Below are 27,181 nucleotides of genomic sequence, written 5' to 3'. Positions count from 1 at the left end.
TTCATAGAAGTAGGTGGAATGAGAGAGATGGAAGCTCTTAATGTAGTGCACATTAAAACATCCAACACTGAAGAGCAGTCACAAGCTCCTATTTAGTTGCCCAATCCAACATAAGAAAAGGCATGGCCGAGCACAGTGGCTCATGCCTGTAATCCTAGCAGTTTGGGAGGCTGAGATGGGCAGATTGCTTACGCTTGAGTTAGAGACCAGCCTGGGCAGTATGGTGAAACCCTATCTCTACTAAAATACAAAGAAATCAGCCAGGCCTGGTGGTGGGCACCTGTAATCCCAGGTACTCAGGAGGCTGAGGCACGAGAATTGCTTGAACCTGGGAGGCAGAGGTTGCAGTGAGCCAAAATGGTGCTACTGCACTCCAGCCTGGGTGACAAAGTGAAACTCTGTCTCAAAAAAAAAAAAAAAGTGGGGGTCTAAGAGGAGATTGCAACCCACCCTGGGCATGATGAATGACTGTGCTCTGCTTTAGGGTGACTTAAAATGAAATCCAGTAGGTCTCAGGCTTCTGCATTCTGTCCCCACAAGATTTTATTAGCCAGGGGGCTACTCTTGTCCTAATTTTCATAGCTTCCAACTTTTGGTTACTGTTTTTGTGCCTATGCAAAAGGGAACACCATTTTATAATGCTCACTCAGTCATTGTTTCTGGGAATTGCAAGTCTGAAATCAGGTGGGAAATATCAAGGGTTAGACTGGAGCATTCACCTCTACAAAAGAGTTCACAGCCTTAGGAAGGGATTGACTACAGGAACAAGAATCAAAGGAAAGTTAAGAAAGAGGAAGAACACTACCATTCATCGAGCACTAGTGGTTGAGGATTTGCATTAGACGCTTGATGTGTGTTACCTCATTCAATCCTCATGAAAATAAGATGTGAGGTAGGGATTGCTCCTCTGTGTTAGAGATGGGCATGCTTGGACTTAGTGTTTAACATCACATAGTAAAAGTACTAGGACAACTTTCACTGAAAGTAATAGAAATGCAACACAGACTAATAAGATTGCAGAAAGATTTCTTGGCTTAACTGGTGGTGATTTCAAGGATTAAAGGAGAAGGGACAGAAATATTGGCCTCAGACTGGAACTTGTGTATTTTCCTATTTCTTTTCTACTTTTATTTGTGTTTTCTTTTTGCAGCTTAGGAGGACAGCCAACAATTCCAGTCTTAAATCCTTTTATTCTTTCTGCTATATTTTGCTTCCTCCATGAATAAGAAGTAAGTCAAAAGCATCCCAAAAGCTTTAAGTTCTATTAACTGGTAGGTGTTGCTGGCATTCAAGTGCAAATACTATGGGTCATAATTATTGGTTTTTGATAATATTTAGTTACATCAGAAATCCTGACCAACTTGATGGGAATACTTATAGAGATGCCCAAGAATGTATATTGCTAACCATGTTCTTGATTAGCAGTGGCTCCCAATCCTTGCTATTCCAGGACAAAGGCTTAGTGGCGTCAAGATGGTATTTGAGATGAGAGTTTGAGAATCTAAGCTTATTAATGATGGGCTCATGATAGTGGAGAAGAAAGTGAAAATACTCCATGTAAACCAAAGTTATTTGCCCTTTTTAGGCAGCCTGATATTTTCCAGAGCTTTTTCAAAGTACTGTATATATTCCACTCTTCACTGTGCAGAGGGCTCACAACTTGGCCTCAATTTCGATGGGGAAATTAGTAGTCTAGTTCTAACACTACCGCTTCAGCCTCTGGCAAGCCTGCTACTTTTAATAGTAGGGCTTGGGAAAGGACTAAAAATAGAACAGGAAAAGCAAGCCCATGCAGCCAGAGTACAAACAACAGAGGAAATTAGATGAGGAGAGAGAATCTTATCATATAGGTAAGTCAGACAAGCACAGGTTTTAAAGGGAAGAAATTGATGCCAATGTCCTCAGAAAGTAAAGTAGAAGAATAAATCGCAGGTGAAGGAGAACAGTTGGTAATTGTTAAATTGTGTGTGATGATGGATCTATTTACAAACCTATTTAAACTAAGGGGTTCGTTTTCCTGTATTGTTGCTAGTAAGTAAATAGAAGGTTGTTGCCTGTCACTTGTTTGAATTTCATTCTTTATTTTGTGTGGCAAATGAAGCCTTTATCTTTCTAGATGATTATCTCTAGAGGGAAAAAGAACCTGATGCTCTGTTCTCTTTCACCTCCTCTCTATCCTTCTCCCCACTGTTTTTGAGGTCTGGGTTGCTAACTGGACTTCATTTCTGAGACACTGACCAGAAAGTAGCCCTTAGGTCTTAGGCCTTCAAGGAGGTAAATCCATTTCCATCTCTCTCTTTTTCCTTTTGGCTACTGTGTTGAAATAAGTTAAGCCTTGTGTTCTGTTTCTATTTTACTCTCTTCTAGGTTTATATACGTGACTTTGGACATCTATCTCTTTGAACATCAAAATGCTTCCTACAGGAAAGTACTGGACACCCATTCAGTAAAACCCAGCCCACTGTTTGATGCAGCTTTAGCAGCTAGAGGAAGAAGAGTCTCCCTCTACTCACCGACAGAAAAAGAGGGGAGCAAATAGGGAGAAGGTCACAGCACAGAAAGTCAACTGTACCGGGAAAGGCAGTAAATGTTTCTTACTGTCTGTGGAAGGGATGTTTGCATCTTCATGAATCCAGGGACAAAGGAAAGTGAGTAAGCAACATGGTTTACCATTTATTTTTTGATCTGTTCAGGAGGAGGCACATATCTTAATATTATTTTGCAAAAAAAAAAATTAATAATAAGCTTATGTCAGTAGAAAAAGAAAATCAATTTCTAGAACTGTACCGTTGATTTTAAAGGAAGAGAAAGGGGGAAATATTTCGAGTGGTTAAGAGTGAAACAGTGTGATCTCTCTATCTCAAATTTTCCCTCCATTCCTCCCTCCCTCCCTCGGTCTGCTCCTCTTACAAACATTTATGAATGTGTTACATGACAGATTCTGGGCTAGGTCTGACAGAACACAACACATCAGTGATGAGCTCTGCCCGCCATATCTCCATTGGTTTATTACCAATTTCAGATAGCCATTACAGTGTCTTAGATTTATCATTTTTAAGTCAGGTCAGACTGACATTCCCAAGCAACTTGAAAGCTACTTTGCAGTTTACAACTCCAAGGCTGGACCATGGGCTCATGATTCTCTGTCACCATCTAGAGACAATTTATACATATTGCAGGGCCAGTTCCTGGAAAACTATGTATAAAATCATCCCAGAATTTATGGCTTTGCAAGTGTTTATCAGCCCTAAAACCAAGTCTGGACCCTGTCATCTACAAATGAATGGAACTGCAAGCTGTGATCTTCTAGGTCTAGAACTATGTAATAAATAAGTCGCGGTTTCTGTATCCAATCATGAAGGACTTGAATCTGTAGAGAGCACAGATTTACTGGGGTATGGGAGAAGAGCTGTAAAATCAGTGGAGGATAAACCACGTACATTAGATTCAAGAGAAGACCTCTGGTCTCAAGAAAATAGGCACTCAAAAAAAAGTCACAGAATAGGACTGGGAATCTGTACTATTTATCCAGGTTCTCACCTGGGGAAATTTTACCCACCAGGAAACGTTTGGAAATCTCACAACATTTTGTTGCATTTTGGGGGATGCTACTGGCATTTAGTGGAACAGAGGCCGGAGATGCTGCTAAACATCCTATGTTTATAATGCACATAGGATGTTTATCATCCTATGTGCATTATAAGCATAGGATGTTTATAATGCCCCTACCACAAATGATTATGTAGCCCAAATGTCAAACTGCTGAGGCTGAGAAACTCTGCAATTGAGCACAGAGTGTAGTTAAGGGTTGTTCTCGGAGAATCCAGCCCTGACCATTGTGAGTGACCTATATTATTAGCCCTAAAAGAGGAGGATCAGAGAAATATGGAAAATGTCATGTAAATGAATCTTAATGGAGAGACACAAATCAGGGCCATGGTTATTTTCAGCTGAGCATGGACAAGCCTTTACCTCTCCCGTTTCCTTCAGTGTTCACCTGATGATGTCACTGATGGTGCGGTCGATCCCAGTCTCCTGTTTTATTCAGTCTGTTGCTTGGTGACGTGACCTCCAGCACTGTTTCACTGCATGTCTTTGATGTCCAGTTTTCTACTGACTCACAGAAAGCACCGAAGTCACCTGTGTCAGAATCACCCACAAGTGCTTACAACAAATGCATGCTTGGACCCTACACCAAATCCATGGAATCAGAATTGCAGTGCTTCGTGGCCTGGACATCTGCATTTTAAGCTAGCATTACAGATAATATTGACGTACATTCAAGTTTGACATGGGATGTATGAAATAACAGAACCACACCATCATCCCTTCTTAAAGTCTACTTATAATGTGCTTCGAAAAACATATTCACTTTCCCCTCAGGCTATCCTTTTGATGTAGCATGTAGATTCCTATGTTACTGATTATAAAACAGGGGCCACAGAGCTTCCACACATTATATAGGGAAACCGAAGTGATTTGTTTAGCCCAGATGTTCTGTGAGGCCTTGCCTCATGCTCTTTAGGCAGACTTTTCACCTTCTCTGCCTCTACGGCCTGGGTTTACCTCTTCCCAGTTGCATCCAATAAAACTGACTACGTATATCGAGCTCTCACTTAATCTAGGCTCAACGTGGTCCTCATATTAACTACTTCAGTACCCACTGGACTGAGCAGAGTAATACATCTACCTCCACTGCCACTACCCTGCTCCAAGCAAGACCCTGTCATTGCTTCCCTCCATGCCAGCAACAGCTGCCTAGTTTGTTTTTCTCCCGCCCTGCCTCAGCACATCCAGTCCATATGCTCGCTCAAAAATGATTCACATTGTTTTTTTTTTAATTGGACATGATGTTGCCTCTTTCATACACACACACCCACATTCACTTACATCTAATAGTTTCCAACTGCTTCACCGCAACTTACAAGGTCCAGCTGACCCCACAACTGCTGTGTTTGCTTCTTCCTCTAGCCTGTAACACTTTTCAGGTGGCAATCATGGAACTACCTGGAGATCTTCACTTACGCTGTGACCGCTCTGCTAACATGCATCCCCTCTTCCCTTAAGTGTCAGCTCCTAAGAGATGACACTTAAGGCCAGAGAGAGTAGATCAGTTTTATGAGGGAATAAGATGTGTGTGTGTATAATATTATATACAGGGCCAGTTCCTGTATGTATAAAAACTATATATAAAATCACTGCAGAAGTTATGGCTTTGCAAGTGTTTATCAGCCCTAAAAAAATAAAGACTGGACCCTGTCATCTACAAATGAATGGAACTGCAAGTTGTGATCTTCTAGGTCTAGAACTATGTAAGAAATAAGTCGCGGTTTCTGTACGCAATCATGGAGGACTTGAATCTGTAGAGAGCGCAGATTTACTGGGGTACAGGAGAAGAGTCTATATTATAATCTAATTTAGATGGCGGGGATAAGATGTGTGTGTGTACATCTTATCTCCGCCATCTAAATTAGATTCTGCTGTCATCTAATTTAGGAGCCTATTCTTTTCCTTTAGAGTATGTGTGTTCATTTTGCTTCTATTACTGTTGTCGAGCTATCCAATCAGATTTCGTTTCCACTGGCCCGTGACAATGTATTTTGTTCACCTCTGCAAACAGGGATCAAAGAAAGGATCAAATAAATGTCTTGAGTAAATGAACAGGCACCCAGCAAACTGGATGCACATATCTGGTGATGGCGCGCACTGTTTGTTATAACTGATTTCTGTGGGTTTGGGTATCTGGGACGAAGATTCGATTTCGAAGAGTGGGAAGTACGGTGACTGAGGAGAGAGAGATCCGGTAGAGGAGGGAGGCCCCCGCGTGCCATGAGTTTGTACGTGCTGCAGACAGCGACAGGCTCATTGTTCTGGTCTTCTGCGATGACTCAGATTTGCTGACTCTGGGAAGCGAGGCTATCTTGTGCGCATCTGCGCCTCCTTTTCCTCATCTTTATCAAGGAATTAATAATCTTGCCTGAAAAAGGATAGGGCCTGAGGCAAATGAGATAAAGCAGAGAATAGCTCCCAGCACTTCGGAGGTGTTGAGGGCGCCATCCTGACTCTTTGCCAGAGGAGTTGAAAATGAGAAGTCTACACAGGCAGCGAAAGAAGTCGCGCCACTCACCTGAGCCTTTCCTCTTCTGAACTCATCTCCCTGTGCGCTTAAATTACGTTTTCCAAGCCTGACCCTGGGCGCTCCTCTCCTTTCTCGGCGGTCGGTCCCTCCCTTTCCCTCACTCCCACCCAGCCTCCCCGCCCCCTTCGCCCCCTCCCTCGGAGCTGGAGCCGGGAATCCCACGCCCTCGCACCAGCCCGGGGGCTCGGACGAGCCCGGGAGCCGCTGGTCGCCAATCACCGCGCGGTGGAGAGGCGGGCGCTCGACTCCGGCGCGCTGGGGGAGCCAGCTGGCGCTGCCTTCCCGGTAGCCTCAGACGCTCGCACCGACACAGACAGACGCACAGACAGGCGAGCAGGCACCGGCAGAGTCTCCCAGTCGTCTGCGCTTCAGTCTCGGCCCAGGGAGCCCCCCGCACTCCCTGGGGTGCCGCAAACAGCAGCTCAGTAGGCCCGCGCGGGGAGAAGGGAGGACGCGCAGGCGACCGGAGGAGGGGAGGTCCCAGCGCGCCCCCGCTGCGATGTGAACGGCGGCGGCTCTCACCTGGAGCCGCACCTGGGGCGCAGAGCTCCGGGGCCGTGGAGAGAATGCGTGCCGCCCGTGCGCTCCTCCCGCCGCGTCCGGCCACACGCAGCCGCCGCGCCCGCACCTGACCATGGAGTGCGCCCTCCTGCTCGCGTGCGCCCTCCCTGCCGCTGGTTCGGGTCCACCGAGGGGTCCGGCGGGACTGGGGCGTGTGGCCAAGGCAGGTGCCGCCGAGCAGAGCGCCGATAGCGGGTGGCAGGGGGCGCCCGAAGTCAGCCCCCCGCACCCCTCACGCGCGATATCACCTTTTCTCTTGCAGGCGCTCCAGCTGTGCTGCCTCTGCTGTGCGTCGGTCGCCGCGGCCTTAGCCAGTGACAGCAACAGCGGCGCCAGCGGATTAAATGATGGTTCGTATTTGCCCCCCACCCCCAAGAAGGGCCTTTCGCAGCACTTTGTCTCTTCCTTCCCCCAAAGGGAGAAAAGATGGAAAAGCACACCCCCTAACCTGGCAGGTGTGCACTGTCTTGGAAATTGTTCCTGTTTGGAGAAGGGGGAAGGTGGCAAGGACTGAACTTATCAAAAGAATCAATGCCCCAAGCTGCAAGTCACATAAAAGAAAATGCTCTCCCTCCTTCACAGGTGGCTTGTTACGAGAGGGAGGGGGGAAATCTTAACTGCGCTCAAACTCTCTTTCCTTACTCTTGGTGGGGGAAGCTGATTCTTAGTGGTAGATGAAAGAATGTGAGCCCTTTTCCTCTCTCCATCTTTCTTCATTTTCCTCTCCACTCCTATTCCTTTTCTACCTCTTCTTTTTTCTTTCCTTTGTGTTTCCCTTGTGTCCTGGATGCCCAGAGGCTACTTTTAGAGAGAGGAAAGCAGTTGACTGGAGGTCTCTGAGTCTTTTATCTGTCTTTTTTGACGTTCCCCAGCCACAAACTTCAAGAACATCCCTCACTTCTGTCATTTATTCACTTCCCAGTGGAGCCCAGAGGAAAATCCTTGTTTTGGTTGTTTTCCATCAGCTACGGGAGAACACCTGATTCCTGACTCAAGGTGTCTAGCAACACCTTGCTGTTCAACCTGGATTTTTAAAAATTCCATAATTTTTAGTTTTGCAAGATTATCTCCTTTTCCTGTCAGGGGCAAGAGGTCATATTGGGGAGTGGGGCGGGATGGAGTCATGGAGAAGGGATTCACCTTTTGTCCAAACAGAGAGGCTGCAGTTTCTAAAACCACCCCTCATTCTTCCATCAGGATCAGATGGCTGGAGGCCACTTACATCCCAGCCACTGCCTTGTTAAGTAAGCTGCATAAGCTCACCCGTAATCAGCTCCTGATGTGATCAATCAGAGATCACTCCTTACAGGTGATGCTGACTGCCCTTCTTCCCATCAAGGACTGAATGTAACCAACAGCCTGTTGTTCTCCCCTTGGAAACAAGTTGGTAGCAGGTGTCTGGGGGAGGGTGATGGCTGATTCCATAGAAGGCTGGCTGGATAAGGCTCCTACAGAAACTTCCAAGTAAGAGCAGGCAGAGTTTCAGATGATTTTGGACAAGGAAGTAAGAAACAAACTTCCTGCGTATGTCAGGAATCGTTTTCATAGTTGAGTTTTAGCTTGACAGAAGGAGGAGGTGGGCTTTCTCTAAGAACCTGCACATAATCAAGAGCCACATCCCTTTAAAGCAATATATCAGATTTTTAAGAGATGAGAAATATTGTATGTCTGGCTCAGATTTTTAAGTTTAAGAGAAGGGAAAAACTTTTCCCCCATTATTTTAAAATTTGTGTGTCATTTATATAGCATTTTTAGTTAAAGGAGGGGGTCAAGAAGACAAATGGGAGTGATAGAACATAAAGAATATAAAAATGAAAGCCGCCCAAGGAATAAGAGTCACAGATGCTTCATAAACAGGAAAATTATTGTCATATTGGGGGGAATATTTTTCTTAAATGTGAGCCTAATTAGACCATGACTCATTGATCCTTGCTAGCTACTGGAGTTCCACTACTCCTTAGTTGTTTTTTATTGGAGGAGGGGAACGTTGTTGACTGTTTAGGGAAAAGGGAAATTCTTCTTCGTTTTCCTCCCCCAGTAAGTAACCAGGGACCCAAGTGACTCAAACATACCTCGTCGTTATTCAACATCTTTCTAAACACTTTCCAAAGTAGTTTCCTATTCTGTGCCTCGAAAGTGGAAATGCAGAGTATTTCTTAATGCACAGAGGGCATATTCCAAATTGTTTTGTGGGATGATGCTTTTCAGTTTCAATGATTGGTGAAAGAAAACAGTGTGCTGGCTTTGCTTTTCAAATAGCAAGTTGTATTTTGGCTCCGCCTCTTTGGATCGTGCAGCAATCAGTGCTGCTCTAGGGAGCAATGGTGAAGGTATTTTTAAACATGCCTTTCCAGGTGTCCCCTGATCTGCCACTCCCCCGCCAACATGCCTGAGCAGTTTTACACATCAGACTATATGGGAAGGTTCTGACAATTTTGAGGCATTTTTGTGCATGTGCTGTAGTTTATGCAATTAAATGGGACCATCCCTGTGAAAGCTCATAGTAAAATGCTAAGGGTGACTAATGCAAGTGCTGAAGTTTTCTGATCACACATAAATAACTTTGGAAATAAGAAAATGTTGTTGCTAGTTAGTGATGTGAAATATCATCTGAAGCTACCCCACACTGTGCGTTATGACTTGAAATTTAAACTCTGCCTCTCCCAATATTCCCCCTATTCAGTTTAAGCACAGAGAAATTAACCTCCTTGAAGAAAAACTCCTGATTTTGTAGTTTTTTATTAATTTTCAAAAAAATTAAATTTTATATATATGAATGGCTCTGTGTCCAATATTTTAAAAGGCCCAGACCGTTAAACATCAAAAGAATGTTCTAAATCCCTGTCCAAACAATGATAGGTGTGACATTTTCCATGGACATCCATGAAATTTATCAAAATCGGGCATGGCGTTTTAGCTCCTATTGAAATGTCTATGGCAAATTCATTGTGGAGATGGGTCTTCTGCTTCCCGCCCTGCTCTGAATTATATTTAATCTAGGTGCAAGGCAACAGGAACAGAGATACCTTTGAGCTTTGTGGTGTTCTTTGCCAGCTTGCTGGAAAGTGACCATTTGGAATTGTGGGCTCTGGGTGCTGACAGCTCAACTTTTCCTATTGCAGATTACGTCTTTGTCACTCCAGTAGAAGTAGACTCAGGCGGGTCATATATTTCACACGACATTTTGCACAACGGCAGGAAAAAGCGATCGGCGCAGAATGCCAGAAGCTCCCTGCACTACCAATTTTCAGCATTTGGACAGGAACTGCACTTAGAACTTAAGCCCTCGGCGATTTTGAGCAGTCACTTTATTGTCCAGGTACTTGGAAAAGATGGTGCTTCAGAGACTCAGAAACCCAAGGTGCCGCAATGTTTCTATCAGGGATTTATCAGAAATGACAGCTCCTCCTCTGTCGCCGTGTCTACGTGTGCTGGCTTGGTAAGTACGCCCCATTCTGAGTGGAACTCCCTCCTTCGCGTTTTGTGTGACTTGAATGAACAGATGTCTGCAATATAAGTGCTCTTCCAGCCAACTCCACATATTCACATTGTCAGCCTTGATACTGCTAATATTCTCAATTGAATTAATCTAATCTGCTCCCAGAAAAAGAAAATATAATAGAACTTTAATTACCATTTAGAACATTCTTTTGATGTTTAATGGTCTGGGACGTTTCATTCTCCATGTTTGAGATGATCCCCAAGGAAATTAACTTGATGGATGCCATTCGCTTTGTAAAGTCCCAGGAGATCAGGCATTCTATAAATCTAGCAAGCTGCATGCATCTACATGGCTTTGAAATGGGAAAACTGTATTTCAATGCGAAATTGCATTCAGTAGCCCTGGTAAGACCTCAACCTTCACTTTACTGAAGGGAAGCCCTTTGTTTCCTTTGAACTAATCTGCTGCTGGTGTCCTGCTCACAGAAGACATCCTTTTAGAATGTGGTGTGGTGTGTTCCTGGGCTGGCGGGATTAAGTGTGGCATCCAGGGACGCAGAACCTTTTAAAAGCATTTAGGACACTATTATTTCCTCCCTATGTAATCCTCATCTGCTGAGCACCAGGCCAAGAATATCAATGTAATGATACTTTTCTCAGTATTCAATCAAATATACGAGGCGGTAAATGTTGTTCTGGGTTGATTTCATTCTGTGTTGTGAGTGAAGTGTTTTGAACTGGCAGAAGAGTTTGTGTGTGTTGAGACACAGGGTGATTATGCTCTGACATGGCCAGAAGAAGGAAAATGGGAGCAAGCCCAACTGAGGATGTAGTTAGTAATGTACACGGTACATCATGGCACAAGCAAGAGAGGTGACTTGGGTGCCGGTAAATGAGGATTCCCATGTTCTTTGTTAGTTGAAACTTTCAGTTACTTTTTAACTTTTTTTCCCCTCTGTATTGTGGCACGAAATGTAGCTAAAATCTTTCATCACAGCCACAATCAGGGTATTCTTTCCTTGGTCTATTTAAAATGATGAACGTGGCTCTACATGCCTATGTGTATATGCACACGTGAATGTATCTTGGTTTTTTGTTTTGTTGTGGCAGATCTCCTGCTCTTTCTTTGGTATCCCGTTTTTATTTCTCTTTCTTCTGCCTATTCCAGTATCTGAAAGAGGAGCTTAGACAACTCACCATGGTGACTTAAATGATCTCATTCCAGTTTAAAAGCAGTCTGCCCAGGTTCTAATTCCCACACCAGCACTTACTCATAGGACCTTAGACAAATTATTTAACTCTATGTTAAGTAGAGGTAACTATGCCTTAGTTTCTTTAAGATGGGAATAACAAGAGTTTACATCATAAGGCAGTGGGGATTCAATGACTTTTTATGTGGAAAGTGCTACAGCAGTTCCTGGCAGGGAATAATTGCTGTAGAGGTGTTCTCTTTTCAGCAAAATGTACCCTCCTCATGGTTAGCAGTCTCAGGACTCCACTCTGTGAGTGATGGGAAATCTCATCAATTGGTTCATTAATAATCTCATAGTAACAGATGAATATTATCAAAATTTTACAGAGGTAGAATCATAAAATGTGTGTGTATGGAGATTTCACAATGTTTTTATCTAATTTTTAGACTTTAGGTTCAGGGGTACAAGTAAACGTTTGTCACACAGGTGAACTCATGTCACAGGGGTTTGTTGTATAGATTACTTCATCACCCAGGTATTCAGCCCAGTGCCCGATGGTTTCCTTCTCTGTTCCTCTCCCTTCTCCCACCCTCCACCCCCAAGTAGACCCTAGTGTCTGTTGTTACCTTCTTAAATTCATGAGTTCTCATCATGTAGCTCCCACTCACAAGTGAGAACATGTGGGATTTGGATTTCTGTTCCTGCCTTTGTTTGCTAATGATAATGGACTTCCTCTCCATCCATGTTCCTGCAAAAGACATGATGTCATTCATTTTTATGGCTGCATAGTATTTCATGGTGTATATGTACCACATTTTCTTTATCCAGTCTGTCATTGATGGGCATTTTGGTAGATTCCATGCCTCTGCTATGGTGAATAGTGCTGCAATAAACATTTACATGCATGTGTCTTTATAGTAGAATGATTTATATTCGTCCAATACCTAGTAATGAGATTGCTGGGTCGAATGGTAGTTCTTCTTTTAGCTCTTTGAAAAATTGTCATACTGCTTTTTACAGTGGTTGAACTCATACCTAGTAAAGGGGTGGCTGGGTCAAATCGTTCTGCTTTTAGCTCCTTGAAAAATTGCCATACTGCTTTCCACATTGGTTGAACTAATTTACACTCCCACCAACAGCTTGGGGCTGTTAGGACTGAACTTTTTCGTATATGCATTTTGATGAACTTAGGGATGCATTCTGTTGGACACATGCCTAAGAATAAAGTTGTTGAGTCACAGGGTATGTATAAATTCAGTATTCCTTATGTGAAATGCTTGGGACCACAAGTGTTTTTCAATTTGAGGATTTTTGAATATTTGCAGAATATATTGTGGTTGAGCATCTCTAATACAGAAGTCTGAAATGCTCCAATAAGCATTTTCTTTGAGTGTCCTATCAGTACTCAAAAGTTTAAGATTTTGGAGCATTTCAGATTTCAAATTTTTGGATTAGGGCTATTCAACCTGTGTATGTTCAGCTTTAGTGAGTACTGACAAGCAGCTTTTCAACGTGGTTGTACTAATTTAAATTCTAATCACCAGTGTATGAGAGTTCTAGTTGCTCCAAATCTTCCTGAACGCTTGATATTGTCTCTTTTTCCATTTTAGCTGTCCTGTTTGTAGGTGTGAAGTAGTACCACATTATGGGTGTAGTTTGCATTATTCTGATGGTTAATGAAATTGGATGCATTTTTTTTTTTTTTTCATAAAGACATCGCTCTGCTTCTTTGGTTAATCAGGGGTTCATAACTCCTCTAAAATTAATGAGCAGCTATAGTAATAGATTCAGAATAGTAGATGATTCCAGAGTGCAGGAAAGGAACAAGACTTTAACAGGCTTGTTGGAGAGACCCATCAAGTTAACATGCCAGGAGAGACAGCCACTCTTCTTCCATAAGACAGAGACTGAGAAGAGATGAATGACTGGGAGATGAAACTTCTTCATCTGATTATATATGAGTATTTCTCTGAGTGAGGCCAGGCCACTGGCCTCAGGATCTTTTTGGATGTGATAGCAATTTTCTGGTATGCATGCTATATATATTAGAAAAGTAATGTTACCTTCAAATGATTTGACCAAGTACTAATAGGAATCTACCATTATCTTGACTGCTAGAGAAGCCCCAAAAGAAAGAGAAAAATTGTAAAATGGTTATAATAGTGAATACGTATTACGTACATACACGCAAGCAGACATGCATGTGTACATACTCCAGCTAAAATTTTCCTAGCAGAGTATTTGCCTCAATAATTCAGAATTTACCTGTTTGAAATATTTGTAAAAAATTCTTAAAATGCACCTGACTCCCCTGCAAACTCACAGGTCTCACTTTATTCTGGAGTTGAGGTAGTTATTACTTACTTGGAATAATTGATGAAACAGGGATTGCATACTTCCCTGAGTAAATACTGCCTACTGTTAGGTTTAGGGATGATTGTTTAAAAATTTTTGAATACCTTTATACATGTAACCTAGAAAAGGTCACCCCTGTTTCTGTGTCTGGTGGCCTTATAATCTGTGAAGGTATTGGGATTTGCAGCCTTTGTCCCAGAATCTCAGAGGTATAGATCAGCCTAATCTAATCATGATCTGCAATGTCTGTCATCCTTCCTCTGACTAGCCCAGAGATGAGAAAGTCATTACATCCAGCAAGCTGTGACATTGGAGGGAGACTCTACATCTTGCCATTGAACTACAATCTTGAAGTTTTTACCTGTATTTCTTAATTTTGTCTTCGAGGAGAACAAACTTGCTTCTTTCTTCCTATGTACTGAGAGTTCTAAGATATTCTGCTGCTCAAAAATATTTTTAGTGATCCTTTTTGTCAGGACAGTGATTTTCAGAGCTTGTTCAACTATGATTAGCTTCACTTGAAGTGCTGAAAATGTGAATTCCTTTGTCTACAGCAGAAGCTCAGAGAGGCTGGGCACAGGAAAGTATATTTTTAATTCTCCAAATGATTCTGATAGTATACTAATACTTAAGAACCTCTTAGCGAAAATGCTTGTATTTTTGGAATTTGTTAGAAAGACACATTGATTCATCATTTTTTATTGTTATTATTTTTTTAGAGACAGGGTCTTACCCTGTCATCCAGGCTTGAGTGCAGTGGTATAATTATAGCTCACTGGAGTCTCAACTTCCCAGGCTTAAGCAATCCTCCCAGCCCAGCCGCCAGGTGGCTGGGACTATAGACACGTACCACCACATCTGGCTAATTTTTGTATTTTTTGTAGAGGTGGAGTTTTGCCATGTTGCCCAGGCTGGTCTCGAACTTCTGGGCTCACGTAGTCTTCCTGCCTTGGCTTCCCAGAGTGGTGGGATCACCAGGCATGAGCCACCACACCTGACCCCATTATTTTTTTTATTCAACAACTGTTAGCCTCTGTTGTGTCAGCATTGTTGAGGGCATGGTGGATGAAGCTTATCCAACAAGATGGATGTTAGAGCCAGATCGTGCAGCTTACAATCTAGGGGAGAGGATGGAGCAATGCTTTTAGACCTGGAAATTGCTCTTTTTAATTGTGAACCAAGTTGTGACTCAAACCAGGAACCAGGAGTTTACACAGTATGGCTTTAGAAAAAGGAGTTGGTCAGATTATTGCCAAAATGCCACCTCTCCGAGCTGTACAATGCATATTCACATATTAACAAGTCAGAAATGTCCTATATTAAAGACATTGTTTAACTCTGTTTAAACCTAGAGTTTCCCTAACTTGTTTGGCCAGTCAACACCCCCCCCCCTCCACTGCCCACCAAGGAGCACCTCTTCACATTTTGGTGGTGATATGAAAAGCATCAATGCAATGGTTCCAAAAACAGGTATTATAATATTATGTATTAATTTTTAACTATTAAGAGATGATCCAGGAATAAAAGTATTTTATGGTCATACAGCTTAGGGAAAATTTAGAGGTGCTAAACAAACATCTTCAATATATTTTGTACCTTTTAATACACTAATATGCATTGTGACGTGCCAAGAGGTAGGATTTCCATACTAATTTGACCATTCCTCTTTTTTTTTTTTTTCTTTTTTTTGAGATGGAGCCTTGCTCTGTTGCCCAGGCTACAGTGCAGTAGCACAATCTTGGCTCACCGCAACCTCTGTCTCCTGGGTTCGAGCAATTCTCCAGCCTCAGCCTCCCAAGCAGCTGGGATTACAGGCACCCACCACCTTGCCCAGCTAAATTTTTTTTTGTATTTTTAGTAGAGACGAGGTTGTATCATGTTGGCCAGGCTGGTCTTGAACTACTGACCTCAGGTAGTCCGCCTGCGTCAGCCTCCCAAAGTGCTGGGATTACAAGCGTGAGCCACCGTGCCTGGCCTACTCCTTCTCTTTTTGAACAACACTTCCATCAACATCTTGTACCACGGTTCTGCGGTTCGCCATAAAAAAACTGTTCCTAAGTCTGAGATTATTTGCATTTTACTTTCACCTGACATGTGTTCCGGTTGGGGAAATGCACCCCTTGCTTGAGAAATTCTAAACCAAGCTTCATTCTTCATGTGCAGATTGAATAAAAAGACATAAAAACTGTCACTCATACTGCATTTCTGCCCAGCTCTGTAATACATGGGTGAGTTTACCATTGATGAATAACTCAGTGAAGGCCCAGCTGGCAAGAGTGGTGGACTGCTTTGCTGTTTCTGTTGGATCTTCTGGCTGGTGTCTGGTTACCATCAGCCTTAGCACTGCATCTGAGGCTCCCAGCGGAGGGTGTGCCATGATCAGGGCTGCCATGAGAACCCCTCCAGCCTCCATCCCTGATGCATCATCCAATTTTGTCACATGGTTTCCCTTCGTTTCTCTTTTCTTTGTCCCCAACAATTAAACCGTAAGTGGCGTTTCTCCCCCATGGCTGGCTGCCCTAATGTCCCCATTGTATCTTTTTTTAGTGGTGGCCTTTTTTAGACTACGACTGCAGTGACCCATTCTCCAGAGAGCTTGGGTTCTTGCAGAACTTTGGAAGCAATTGGATTTCAATAGGCGGTAGGGACGCTTTGATCTCCCCTTTTCAAAAGTATTTTATGACTCAGAAAGCTCAGTCATTGAGTCGTCTGTTGCTGGTCACTGCCTGCCAAACGGTCTTTACAAAGCTGATTTCCATTCATAAAAGGGCTGAAGTTAAATGACCTTAGTCCATGGTGAGCAGAAAGAAACTAAGCTCTGCTGCTTTGGAGGGCCTTGTTAGCTAGCAGGGTTTTGTTGAATTACATACACCCCCTTGGAACTTTTCAGTCACTTGAGAGGATCATGTGAAGTTAAGGATTAGACTGGTTTGCATTTACATGTTGTGTGAGACAGGCTAACTGAAATCAGTGATGTTTTCTTAGCCTGTTAATTCATCAAGAAAGGGTAAAAAGTTTTTTTGTTTTCTTTTGTTTTGGCCTTCCTCCTCTTTGGACATGATTTGTAAGGAGAATTATTTGCTCATAACAAACTTGTAGCAAAATACCAGACTGAACTCCGTTTTAAAAAGAATAGCCAAGGTTCTTAACAGAGAGCAGGACCCCAAGGTGACTAAGGCCAGTTTGAGGGTCTCACATGGGAGGCTGAAAGGCCAGTCCTTCCTGCCTATGCTGGCTGCCTTTTTGGGTATGGCCACTAAGCCATCAGGCTCCCCACATTCTGTGTTGAAAGTGCTGGGCTTCCTTCTTGTCTTTGGCCCTTGGTTTTCTCATCTGTAAAGTGGGAATGGTAATCCTCTCTTTGTCTCATAAGTTTGTGAAGACTTGTGACTGCTTAGCTTGGTATTCAGTGGAAGCTCCATGCCTCATTAGCCTTGACTTTGAACTAGGAGAAGGTCTGGGAAGGAAATGGCCATTAAACTCACCCACAACTCACGTATAGTCTCTCTCTCTCTTTACCAGCTACCGTCCCTGTCTTGCCTTAACACCCATTTTTTTTTTTTTTTTTTTTTTTTTTTTTTTTTGCCAGGCTGGAGTGCAGTGGCATGATCTCGGCTCACTGCAACCTCCACCTCCCGGGTTCAAGCAATTCTCCTACCTCAGCCTCCCTAGTAGCAGGGACTGCAGGAGCACACCACCATGCCCAGCTAATTTTTGTATTTTTAGTAGAGATGGGGTTTCACCACGTTGGCCAGGATGGTCTCAATCTCTGGACCTTGTGATCCACCTGCCCCTTCCCAAAGTGCTGGAATTACAGGCGTGAGCCACTGTGCCAGGCCGCTTTAAGGCGTTTTAAAGTGCATCCCTGTCAGAACAGGAAACGGACATTTTGATATTGGCAATTCTCCTTGTGGGAATGTTTGGAGAGCTTGTGGGAGGGGAAAGTAACCACTGCTTTATTAACTGAAGACATAGAATGAGAGAAAAAGAATCAAAGAGGAGTATCGGCAAACAGATGATGATTTGCATCAATTCATGTATGATGAAGCAGCATAGTGTCATGTCTTTGGGCTGACTCTGAATTTCCGTCTCTTGCCTTTATTAGCTACATAACACAGGTAAGACTCTTTACCCTGACTGTGCTTTATTTGTTCAGTGATAAGTTGAGGATCATGACAGTACTTTTCCCATGGGGGTTATGGATGCTTAATTGAAAGAAAAATATTCTATGTGCATACTTAGAATGATATTACTACCATATCATTATTACAGCCAATATTACATGGCACATAGTAATAATATTGGTTGTGATGAGGATACAGTACTAATCATCATGATTGCAGGCCTTCTTTTGTATAGTTTTCAGAATTCACTGCTGATGGTTCTTACAGGCAGAAGAGAGTTTCAGCCTAGATAAAAACATTTATTAAGTTAATATTTATTGAGCACTCTGACTGTTAACACTGGAGCCATTGAGAAGACTTTCAGCTAAAACACACAGGTAGGCCTTTAGAATATTTAACTGCCAGGTGACATTCTAAGTAGTTAATGTCTAAGGTAGCAATATTTTTAGTAAGGCACTTCAAAAGGACCTGGGCACTGGAATATACATACATATATATATATATATATATGTATGTATGTGTGTTTAGGTCATACCTCTGAAAATTCAGCAGGTCCTGGGTAGAGCCTAAGGATTCATGTTTAATAAAGGGAAGAAAACCTTCACATATGGGGAACTGAGAGTCATTGTCTTCAAGGTGTCTGAACAGGACCTTCAGTGGAAACGGGACTGCCTGCACCTCTCTAGGAGAGTTGTTTTTGCTTTGTGGAATGCACCATACCATTTAAGTGTGACTGTCAATGCACAAACTGGCATTATCTGGTAGGTCTTCTAAGGAGGAAAGCAGGGTGACTAGTGAGAATTAAAATGTAGAGATTGTTCTTGTTTATATATTATAAGACTCTCTGTTGCAAGCAGAAAAGTCCATCTCAGGCTATGCTAAGCATAAAATGTATGTTTTGGCTCTGGGATCATCTTCCTAATTCATCCCTTCCTTCGTCTATCCTTCTCCCCTTCTTCCCTTTCCTCCCTTCTCCCTCCTTTTCTCTCTCCTTTCTTCCTTTCCTGCCTCCCCACCTCCCTCCTTCCTTTCTGTCTCCCTCCCTTCCTCCTTTTCTTTCACCCTCTTCTCTTCCCTCCCTCCTCCGTTTCTCCTTCCCTCCCCATCTCCCTGCATCTCTTCCTTCCTCTCTCGTACTAAAATTGGCTAGCTTTCAGCAGGGCTATATCCAGGCTATCCAATGATGTCATCACTGTTCTTTCTCTTGGCTCTTGTTGCTTCTGGTTGGCTTCCTTCTGCATGTGGGGTCACCTGAGATGAAGATTTCAGCACTTCCTTGGGTACCTGGTATCTCCTGTGACTTACTCAGCAGTAACTCCACAGGTGAACCTTATATATAATATCTGAGAAGAAGTAGGCGTGGTTGTGAGTTTTAGTTCATCTCTCATCTGTCCGTAAGCCTCAGAGGACCATACTAAATTTGCCTCTGTGTTCAAACAAGACGAAAGCATATTTTTATTTATGGATTGATCTGTGAATTAATGCACAGAAGCAGGTCTGAAATGATGTATAGCAAGCGGAGGACTCCACAGTTTTCAGGTGGACACTCTTCATGAAACCAGAGCTTATCATTTCTGGAAGCTGTGTGTGTGGTTAAAACATATGTAATGTATTACCCAAACATCTTTTCTGGTGGGAGAAGAGGGAATACTTAAAAACAATGTATATTTTGGAGGTGTTTTTTTTATTACTACCCATAGATTGATCTTGTCCTTTTAATTACTGCATGCATATTTATTTCCCTCGAATTAATGTTTACTTCCAGGTTTTTTGTAGTGTTGCTGAAAATAACGTGGAGATATATGACTTCTTAGTTGCATGCGATTGTGTATTTTATGAGGAGGGTAGGGAGAGAGAGACCTATTTTGTGAAAAGCTGACATGTCAGATACATATGGGACATTAGCTATGGCCAGATACGGCTTGCTGATACTGACATTAGCCACCCAGTGTCACCATCATTAATACCTTGGTTGTAAAACATGCAAAGTTACTGAGAACTCATTTCATCCATGTTTTCCATGAGCCTAGGGCAGTTGCTTAGAACAGTTATTTCCAGCAGACCCTGTGTGTTGGTGAAATTGCATGTTTTCCCATCATCAGCAATAAACAGTTTAAGAGAAATTGGTACTGATTAATTTTTGAAGTCTAAATATAAACAGGCCTAATGATAGCACTGCACGATAAAGCTTTTGGGACCAGAAACATTTGCTTGGACGTCATACACATCTCTGTGAACAAACCCAGGAGTTCCTCTTCAGTCACATCAAGTTTTTCCCATGAAAGCCTGTTCCCACGGTTTTCTATCCAATTACAGGGCAAAATACACTCAAATACCATAATACAAGTCTGGTGAGAGTGTTCTGTCTGGACAGCAAGCTCACCTCTCCTGAAGGGATGCTTTTGATGTATCTAAGGATTTTGTTTTCAGCTGAATTCTTTTGATTGCTTATTCATGCCGCTGGAGCTTTGGAATATTTTATCTGCCCTTATTACCACTGCAAGTCAAGGGGGCATGCTTTCTAATATAAATTATATAGTACACATCACTAATTTACTACAAGTCAGCTATGTGCATACCCTATTTGAGAGACGGCGCTTGAAAGGGATTGAGATAAGCTGGTAAAAGGAGATTATCTTTCTGCTGATTTACTGAGTTCTCCTACAACAGAGTGCTTTTTAGTGTCTATAGGATCACCCTGTGATTTTACAATGCTTCATCTCCTTTTTCTGTTTAACTTTACCTCTTCTAGAAGGTAAATGAAGTGTTACTCAAAATTAGTTTTCTGTGGGTGAATACTGCATGCAGCCTTTGTTCCTGCATTAATTATTGAGTCTAGGTCTGTTTTATGCTGTGCAGAGACATAATGGAAAGAAAATATTTCTACCGTGCACTTTCACTCTTTAAATATGCTAATGAATATCTCTACATTCTGTCGCAGGGTTCTGCTGTCATTGTTTTCCAGGAATATACATTGAAGTGCAATGAATTCCGTCCTTGTAAAACGTCTCTTGTGTGTGTCAAACAACTACTCACGTCTTTTTAATATTATGTATGTAACGGTGCGTATGACTAGCACATAGGTCTAAAAGAGCGATCCTTCGTGCAAGAAGCTTTAAAAAACACAGATGCTTATGCTCGGGCAGAACAATGAGAGCAGAATGTCTGAGGATGGGGCCCAACGATCTTTGTTTTTTTTTAGGACTTGCCAGGGTAGTCCTAATGCACAGTTAAGTTTGAGAAACCATGGGCTAGGTGGATGTTATGGGTTTTAGAGATGCAATCATCTTGGACATGGTGGTGTCATAGTTTAACAGGGCAGGATGGTATGTTCAGATGCTAGTTATGTGACCTTGGAGAAATGTCTTTTGAAGACACATTATTTTGAAATAATTAGACTTAAGAGTTGCAAAATATATACAGAGAGTTCCCACATACCCTTCACCCAGCTTTGGGAAATTATCAAATTGTCTGAGAATCTAGTTGTCTTGTCTGTCAAGTGGGGATGGAAAAAAAATAGGCTTTGAAGGGGTGCTGTGAGAATTGAGATCATGTGTTAAAAATGTAGGAAATCGACTTTTTTTTTTTTTTTTTTTTTTGGACAGAGTCTCACACTCTCAGCCAGGTTGGAGTACAGTGGCGCAATCTGGGGTCATTGCAACCTCCACCTTTTAAGTGATTCTCCTTCCTCAGCCTCCCAAGTAGCTGGGATTACAGGTACCTACCACCAGGTCCAGCTAATTTTTTTGTATTTTTAGTAGAGATGGGGTTTTACCATGTTGGCCAGGCTGGTCTCGAAGTCCTGACCTCATGATTCAGCCCCTCTTGGCCTCCCAAAGTGCTGGGATTACAGGCGTGAGCAACCATGTCTGGCAAGGTGGACTTCTAAGATAGCCCCCAAGATTGCTGGCTTCTGGTATACGGACACTTTCTCCAAGTATTCAGTTGCTGGGGAGGAGTTTTCACAGATGTAGCTGTGAGTGCAAATCAGTTAATCTTAGGAAGATTTTCCAGGCAGTTTTGACCTAATTACATGAGCCCTTTAAATTTGGGTCTAGAGGTCAAAGAGAAGAGAAGTCAGAAGTTCATAGCAAGAGGGATTTAGCATATGAGAAATTCTCCATCGTGGACTTTGGAGATGGAAGAGGCCATGTCACAGGGAACGTGGGGCTCAGGGAGTGGGGAGGGGACGTCAAAGTGCTGAGTGACCCCTAGCTGACAGGAGGGAAATGGGACGTCAGTCCTACAACCAGAGGGAAGTGTATTCTGCCAACAGCCTGAGTGAGCTTAGCAGTGGATTCTTTCTTGGAGCCTCCAAAAAGGAATGTAGGCTGGGTGACATCCTGAAGACTCTAAGCAGAGAACACAGTCTCACTGTACGCACACTTCAGACTTGCACAACTGTGAGTTAATAATTGGATGTTTTTGGCCAGGCGCGGTGGCTTACACTTGTAATCCACGCATTTTGGGAGGCCAAAGTGGGTGGATCATGAGGTCAGAAGTTGAAGATCAGTCTGGCCAATATGGTGAAACCCCATTTCTACCCAAAATACAAAAATTGGCTGGGTGTGGTGGTGCATGCCTGTAGTCCCAGCTACTCTGGAGGGTGAAGCAGGAAAATTGCTTGAACCAGGGAGGTGGAAGTTGCAGTGAGCCAAGATTGTGCCACTACACTCCAACTGGGGGCAACAGAGCAAGACTTTGTTTCAAAAATAAATAAATAAAATAATTGGGTGTTTTTAAGCTGCTGAATTTGTGGTAATTTGTGAAGCAGCAATAGAAAACAAATACAGAAAACATCTATAGTGCCTACTCTTTGGCAGGTGTTCAACAAATAGACCCTTCCTTTTTCACATTCATGGTCATCTTTAATTATCCTGTCAATGACTTGTAAGACAATAGGCCCAAAGAGAAGAAACAAGTTTTCTTAGATATCCACTATTTAAAATTGCTTAGGAAATTGTCATGTTTACTGCAGAGTTTCTCAAGAGGGCATTCATGATGTGTTAGAATGGATAATTCTTTCTTGGGGGAAGCTGTCTGGAGACACATTGGTTTGTTACGATGGGTAATTTTTTTTGTGCAGGGCATGTCTGTGCATTGCAGGGTGTTTAGCAGCATTCCAGGCCTCTCTACCCTTTAGATTCCAGTAGCAACCCCCAGTTATGTCAGCTAAAAAATGTCTCCAGACATAGCCTCGTTATCTTCCCTGGGGACACAGTTGCCCCAGCTGAGAACTACTGGTATAGCACAATCGCAAACTGGATTCTTTACCACAGTGCATTTATATGTTTATTTTTTTTTCAGAGTATCTTGCTATTGATTTCACTGTCATTATGAATGATGATTTCAGGTAATCTATGTTTAAGGAACTTAGCCGCTGAGACTACGTATGTATGAATGGTGCGTGTGGTCTGGGAGTCGATTGGATGGCAGCAGCGAAACTGTCTGGGAATGGACTAAAAGATGTGTGTTTGCTTTGGAATTTCACAGCATGACAACCCAGGCACCTGAAAATGACTGGATCTCTAAAGAAACTGAGATATATTTATAATAAAATTCACCCTTGCATTCTTATGAGGAAGGGGGCATAACCACATGGATGTAGGTTTGAAATGTGGATTCTATTTCTGGGCTTGCAGTTGACCTAAGACCAAAGTTAAATGTCCTCTGTATTCTCTTGACCTGTAAGAATAGGAGCAACAGGCTGTTCTCAAAATGAAATAAGGGATATTTCCTGTGTTTTGTGAATGTGTGCCCTTGCCTGAGAACCTTAGAAAATTGTATTGGGTTTTTCTATCTATTGCATGTTGTTGGGGTACTTACTTTTTACCTCTTTTAAAAAGAGTTGACTGGGTACGATGGCTCATGTCTGTAATCCCAATACTTTGGGAGACCGAGGCAGGTGGATCACAAGGTCAGGAGATTGAGACCATCCTGGCCAACATGGTGAAACGCCATCTCTACCAAAATACAAAAAATTAGCCAGGTGTGGTAGCGTGCACCTGTAGTTCCAGCTACTCTGGAGACTGAGGCAGGGGAATCACTTGAACCCAGGAAACGGAGGTTGCAATGAGCTGAGATTGCACCACTGCACTCCAGCCTGGTGACAGAGCAAGACTTAGTCTCAAAAAAAATTTTTTTCCATACCTGAAAAGTCAAGGAGCTCTTTTTTAATTGCATTGTAAGACATGGAACTTAATTCTCCCATCTGCATAGACTCACCAGCTGACCTAATCATTTAACTTCTCTCTTCCATCCCTTCATTGAATAGACCTATCAGCTAACAGTGAATAGTACACTGGCATTTATACAATGAGCAGCACCTTCTAAATTTCTCATTGTCTTTACAAATATGTAAGGTGAGCAAAGTCAAAGTCACTTTGGGCTTGTATTTCTAGCTGCCAGTAACTAAAAAGTTGACATTTCTTCTTTCTTTTCCCGCTATGCCTTCCTCCATTCCCCCATCCATCCACCCACCCACCCGCCTGTCCACCCACCCACCCACCCACCTGCCTGTCTACCCACCCACCTGTCCACCTATCCTCCCACCCACCCACCTATCCACCCACCCAGCCGCCTGTCCACCCACCCAGCCGCCTGTCCACCCACCCACCTGCCTGTCCACCCATCCACCCGCCTGTCCACCCACCCACACACCCACCTATCCACCTATCCTGCCATTCACACTTCTAAAACATTTTCCCCAGCCTACTGTATGTCTTCACATTATGGTAGACTGTAGAAATATAAAAGTGGTAGTTTGGTTCCTAAATTCTTGGACATTTCAATGTGAGGGTGAAGAGTAATGGTGTCATAATGATGCTGCAATAAGATTAATATTACAGTTAAGGCATGTTTAAAGGACCATGGGAACACAAATAAGTGATGAGACTAATTTTTAAAGAGCAAGCAGTATAAGCAACTGCGTTTGCCCTTCAAGATATGTAAATCCTGGGTGATCTTTCAGATCAAGGCCAAGTAAACTTCATTGCTCACAGGTCAGTTAAAAACGTGCCCAATTCTGACCACTTCTTGCCACCACTGCCATCAGTGTGTTCTAAACCCTTGTCATCTCTCACGTGGATTCCTGTAGCAGCTTCTTATCTAATGAGTCTTTCATCTCTTCTGTCCCTGTAGTCTCTTCTTCTACAGTGGCCAGATGATTTCATTTTCCTCTTGAGCATAGTATATGTATTAGTCTGTTCTCATGCTGCTAATAGACATACCCAAGATGAGATAATTTATAAAGGAAAGAGGTTTAGTGGACTCACAGTTCCACATGCCTGGGGAGTCCTCACAATCATGACGGAAGGCAAAGGCACATCTTACCTGGCAGCAGGCAGGAGAGGTTGTGCAGGGGAACTCCCATTTGTAAAACCATCAGATCTCTTGAGACTTATACACTACCACAGGAACAGTATGGGAGAAACCACGCCCATGATTCAGTTATCTCCATCTGGCCCTGCCCTTGACATGTGGGGATTAAAATTCAAGGTGGGATTTGGGTGGGGACACAGCCAAACCATACCAGTATATAATCCAAATTTCGTACCACGGCCTACAAAGCCCCTAGGACCTAACTTCTTATCTCTTCCATCATTGTGGACTGCACTGAGCTCTTCCACCAGGTTCCACTGCCTTTCAACATCCCCAGATGTCCTGCCTCAGTGACTGTACTTGGAATGCTCTTCCTCCAAGTATCCATCTGATTCTTCCCTCAGTTGTCTATGAAAATGTCATCATTCCAGAATGGTCTTCCCTGACACTCCCATCACTCCCTATCTGCTTTCTCTGCTGTGTTTTTCTTTACGTTATTATTGCCCAGTCCCTGACTTGTTTATAGCCTGGCATGTTCTGCCTGTGCCCCTTGAACATCAGCTGCATGAGGGCTGAGGCATTATTCTCTACTGTTCACTGCTGTATTCCCAGTGGCTGGAATCATCCTTAGCAAATAATAGGCACTCAATAAACATTTGTTACATGAATGAATATAATTATCCTAGCAATTTAGAAATAAATTATTTCCGTGTTTGCAATGCATTATACATTGACTATTTCTCATTTATTCATCCATTGGGAAAGACATCAGTGGGGTCTCTTTGATGTTGGGACTCAAAAATGACAGTGGCCACCTATGATTTTTTTTGCCTTCCCAGCTTTCATTACGCCAGTCTTCTGATAACACTGAAGCTTTCCTTAAGGATCTACCCTTCCCACCTCTGCCTCAAGTCCGTGCAGATGGTGGGCAGGTGACATGTTTTACATACTGCCTAGTGAGAACATCACATATCCTTGACCCCACAGTGGTTGGTTCATAGATAAACATGCAAAACGATCGGTGCCAATAAAATCAAAGTCTGGGCCACCTGAGGGCAGCAACGAGGATGGAAGATAATCTCAGAGTTGCTGGCAACCATTTTGCCCCATGAGAGTTGGGTCATCATAGTTGTGATATGCAGCTATGCCTGAAAGTAAAGTTCTGTGGGTCTTTCATGCATATACTCCCCTCCCCTTATCTGTTAATCTAGTTTAACTTCAGTTTCTGTCATTTTGAAATGAAAGTCCAAATTATGATAGAAATGAATGCGATATAGACACTGTCTGCAAAGAGCTCCTGGCCTCAGAGAGGACACAGGCAAGCATAGTGCAGTAAGCACATTGAGACTGGCTGGCAGGTAGATGCAGTGGGCAATTCGCCTACACACTTCATGAATCAACATTTATTGGGTGCAATGCCCACAGCATGGAGTATTATGGCAGCTCGCATTGTCAATATTTGTTCCTGACAGTACGTCTTGGGTACATTCTTGGTCTTGTTGATTCACTACTTTGTGTGTCAGTTGTCTTGTTATTACTCACCTCTCTGTGTGTGCCAACCATAACTGCAGATGCTTTTAAAGTAGTAAATACAAGTGAGTACATTATGTGCCTGTCAGTGAGCCGTTGGAGGGAGACAGAGATTTCATGGTTGGCTTAGAGGATGACTTCACACTCTATAACCATTTTTAATTGATTTCTTTGATTTTTTTTGGATGATGACATGTGGGGTAATGTTGTAAACCAAGAATTCTTATTGATGGATTACATTGCTCAAGCTTTATGTGCAGCTCGTTTGTGTCTTTGAAGATGTTTATTTGAATGAATCTAATTTTAGTGTGCAGTATATTTTTATTTTTAAATAATGACAACAGAAGTTTGTTTTTCTCCGCTGTGAAATCCCCTTTCTTTTTTGTGGTGTATGGAACTCTGCCACCTCTTTGCTTTAGCTTAGTGCTGTTCAGTAGAAAGATAATGCAAGTCAACCTATATCATTTTAAATTTTCTAGTGGCCATTGTAAAAAAATAAAGCAAAAAGAGGTAAAATT

General features: G+C 42.7%; 1 protein-coding gene across 3 annotated transcripts in view; it reads left to right on the top strand.

The window, feature by feature from the left end:
* Positions 1–6,747: 6,747 nt before the first annotated feature.
* Positions 6,748–27,181, top strand: part of ADAMTS18 (ADAM metallopeptidase with thrombospondin type 1 motif 18) — a 156,723-nt gene continuing 136,289 nt past the window's right edge. Inside the window, exons 1-3 of one of the 3 annotated variants that reach the window (XM_032284505.1) lie at positions 6,748–6,863; positions 6,963–7,050; positions 9,823–10,139. In XM_032284505.1, coding sequence (XP_032140396.1) covers positions 6,774–6,863; positions 6,963–7,050; positions 9,823–10,139 — 495 coding nt within the window. In that variant the 5' untranslated portion in view covers positions 6,748–6,773. Of the gene's footprint in view, positions 6,864–6,946; positions 7,051–9,822; positions 10,140–27,181 lie in introns of those variants that run through there. The other 2 variants (XM_032284503.1, XM_032284504.1) reach the window with 2 other exon arrangements.

Source organism: Sapajus apella, unplaced genomic scaffold (genome assembly GCF_009761245.1).
Source record: "Sapajus apella isolate SASKATOON/1434 unplaced genomic scaffold, GSC_monkey_1.0 scaffold15, whole genome shotgun sequence".
Taxonomy (NCBI): Eukaryota; Metazoa; Chordata; class Mammalia; order Primates; family Cebidae; genus Sapajus; species Sapajus apella.
The sequence above is the reverse complement of the archived record's forward strand: the minus strand, read 5'-3'. Positions and strand labels throughout refer to the sequence as shown.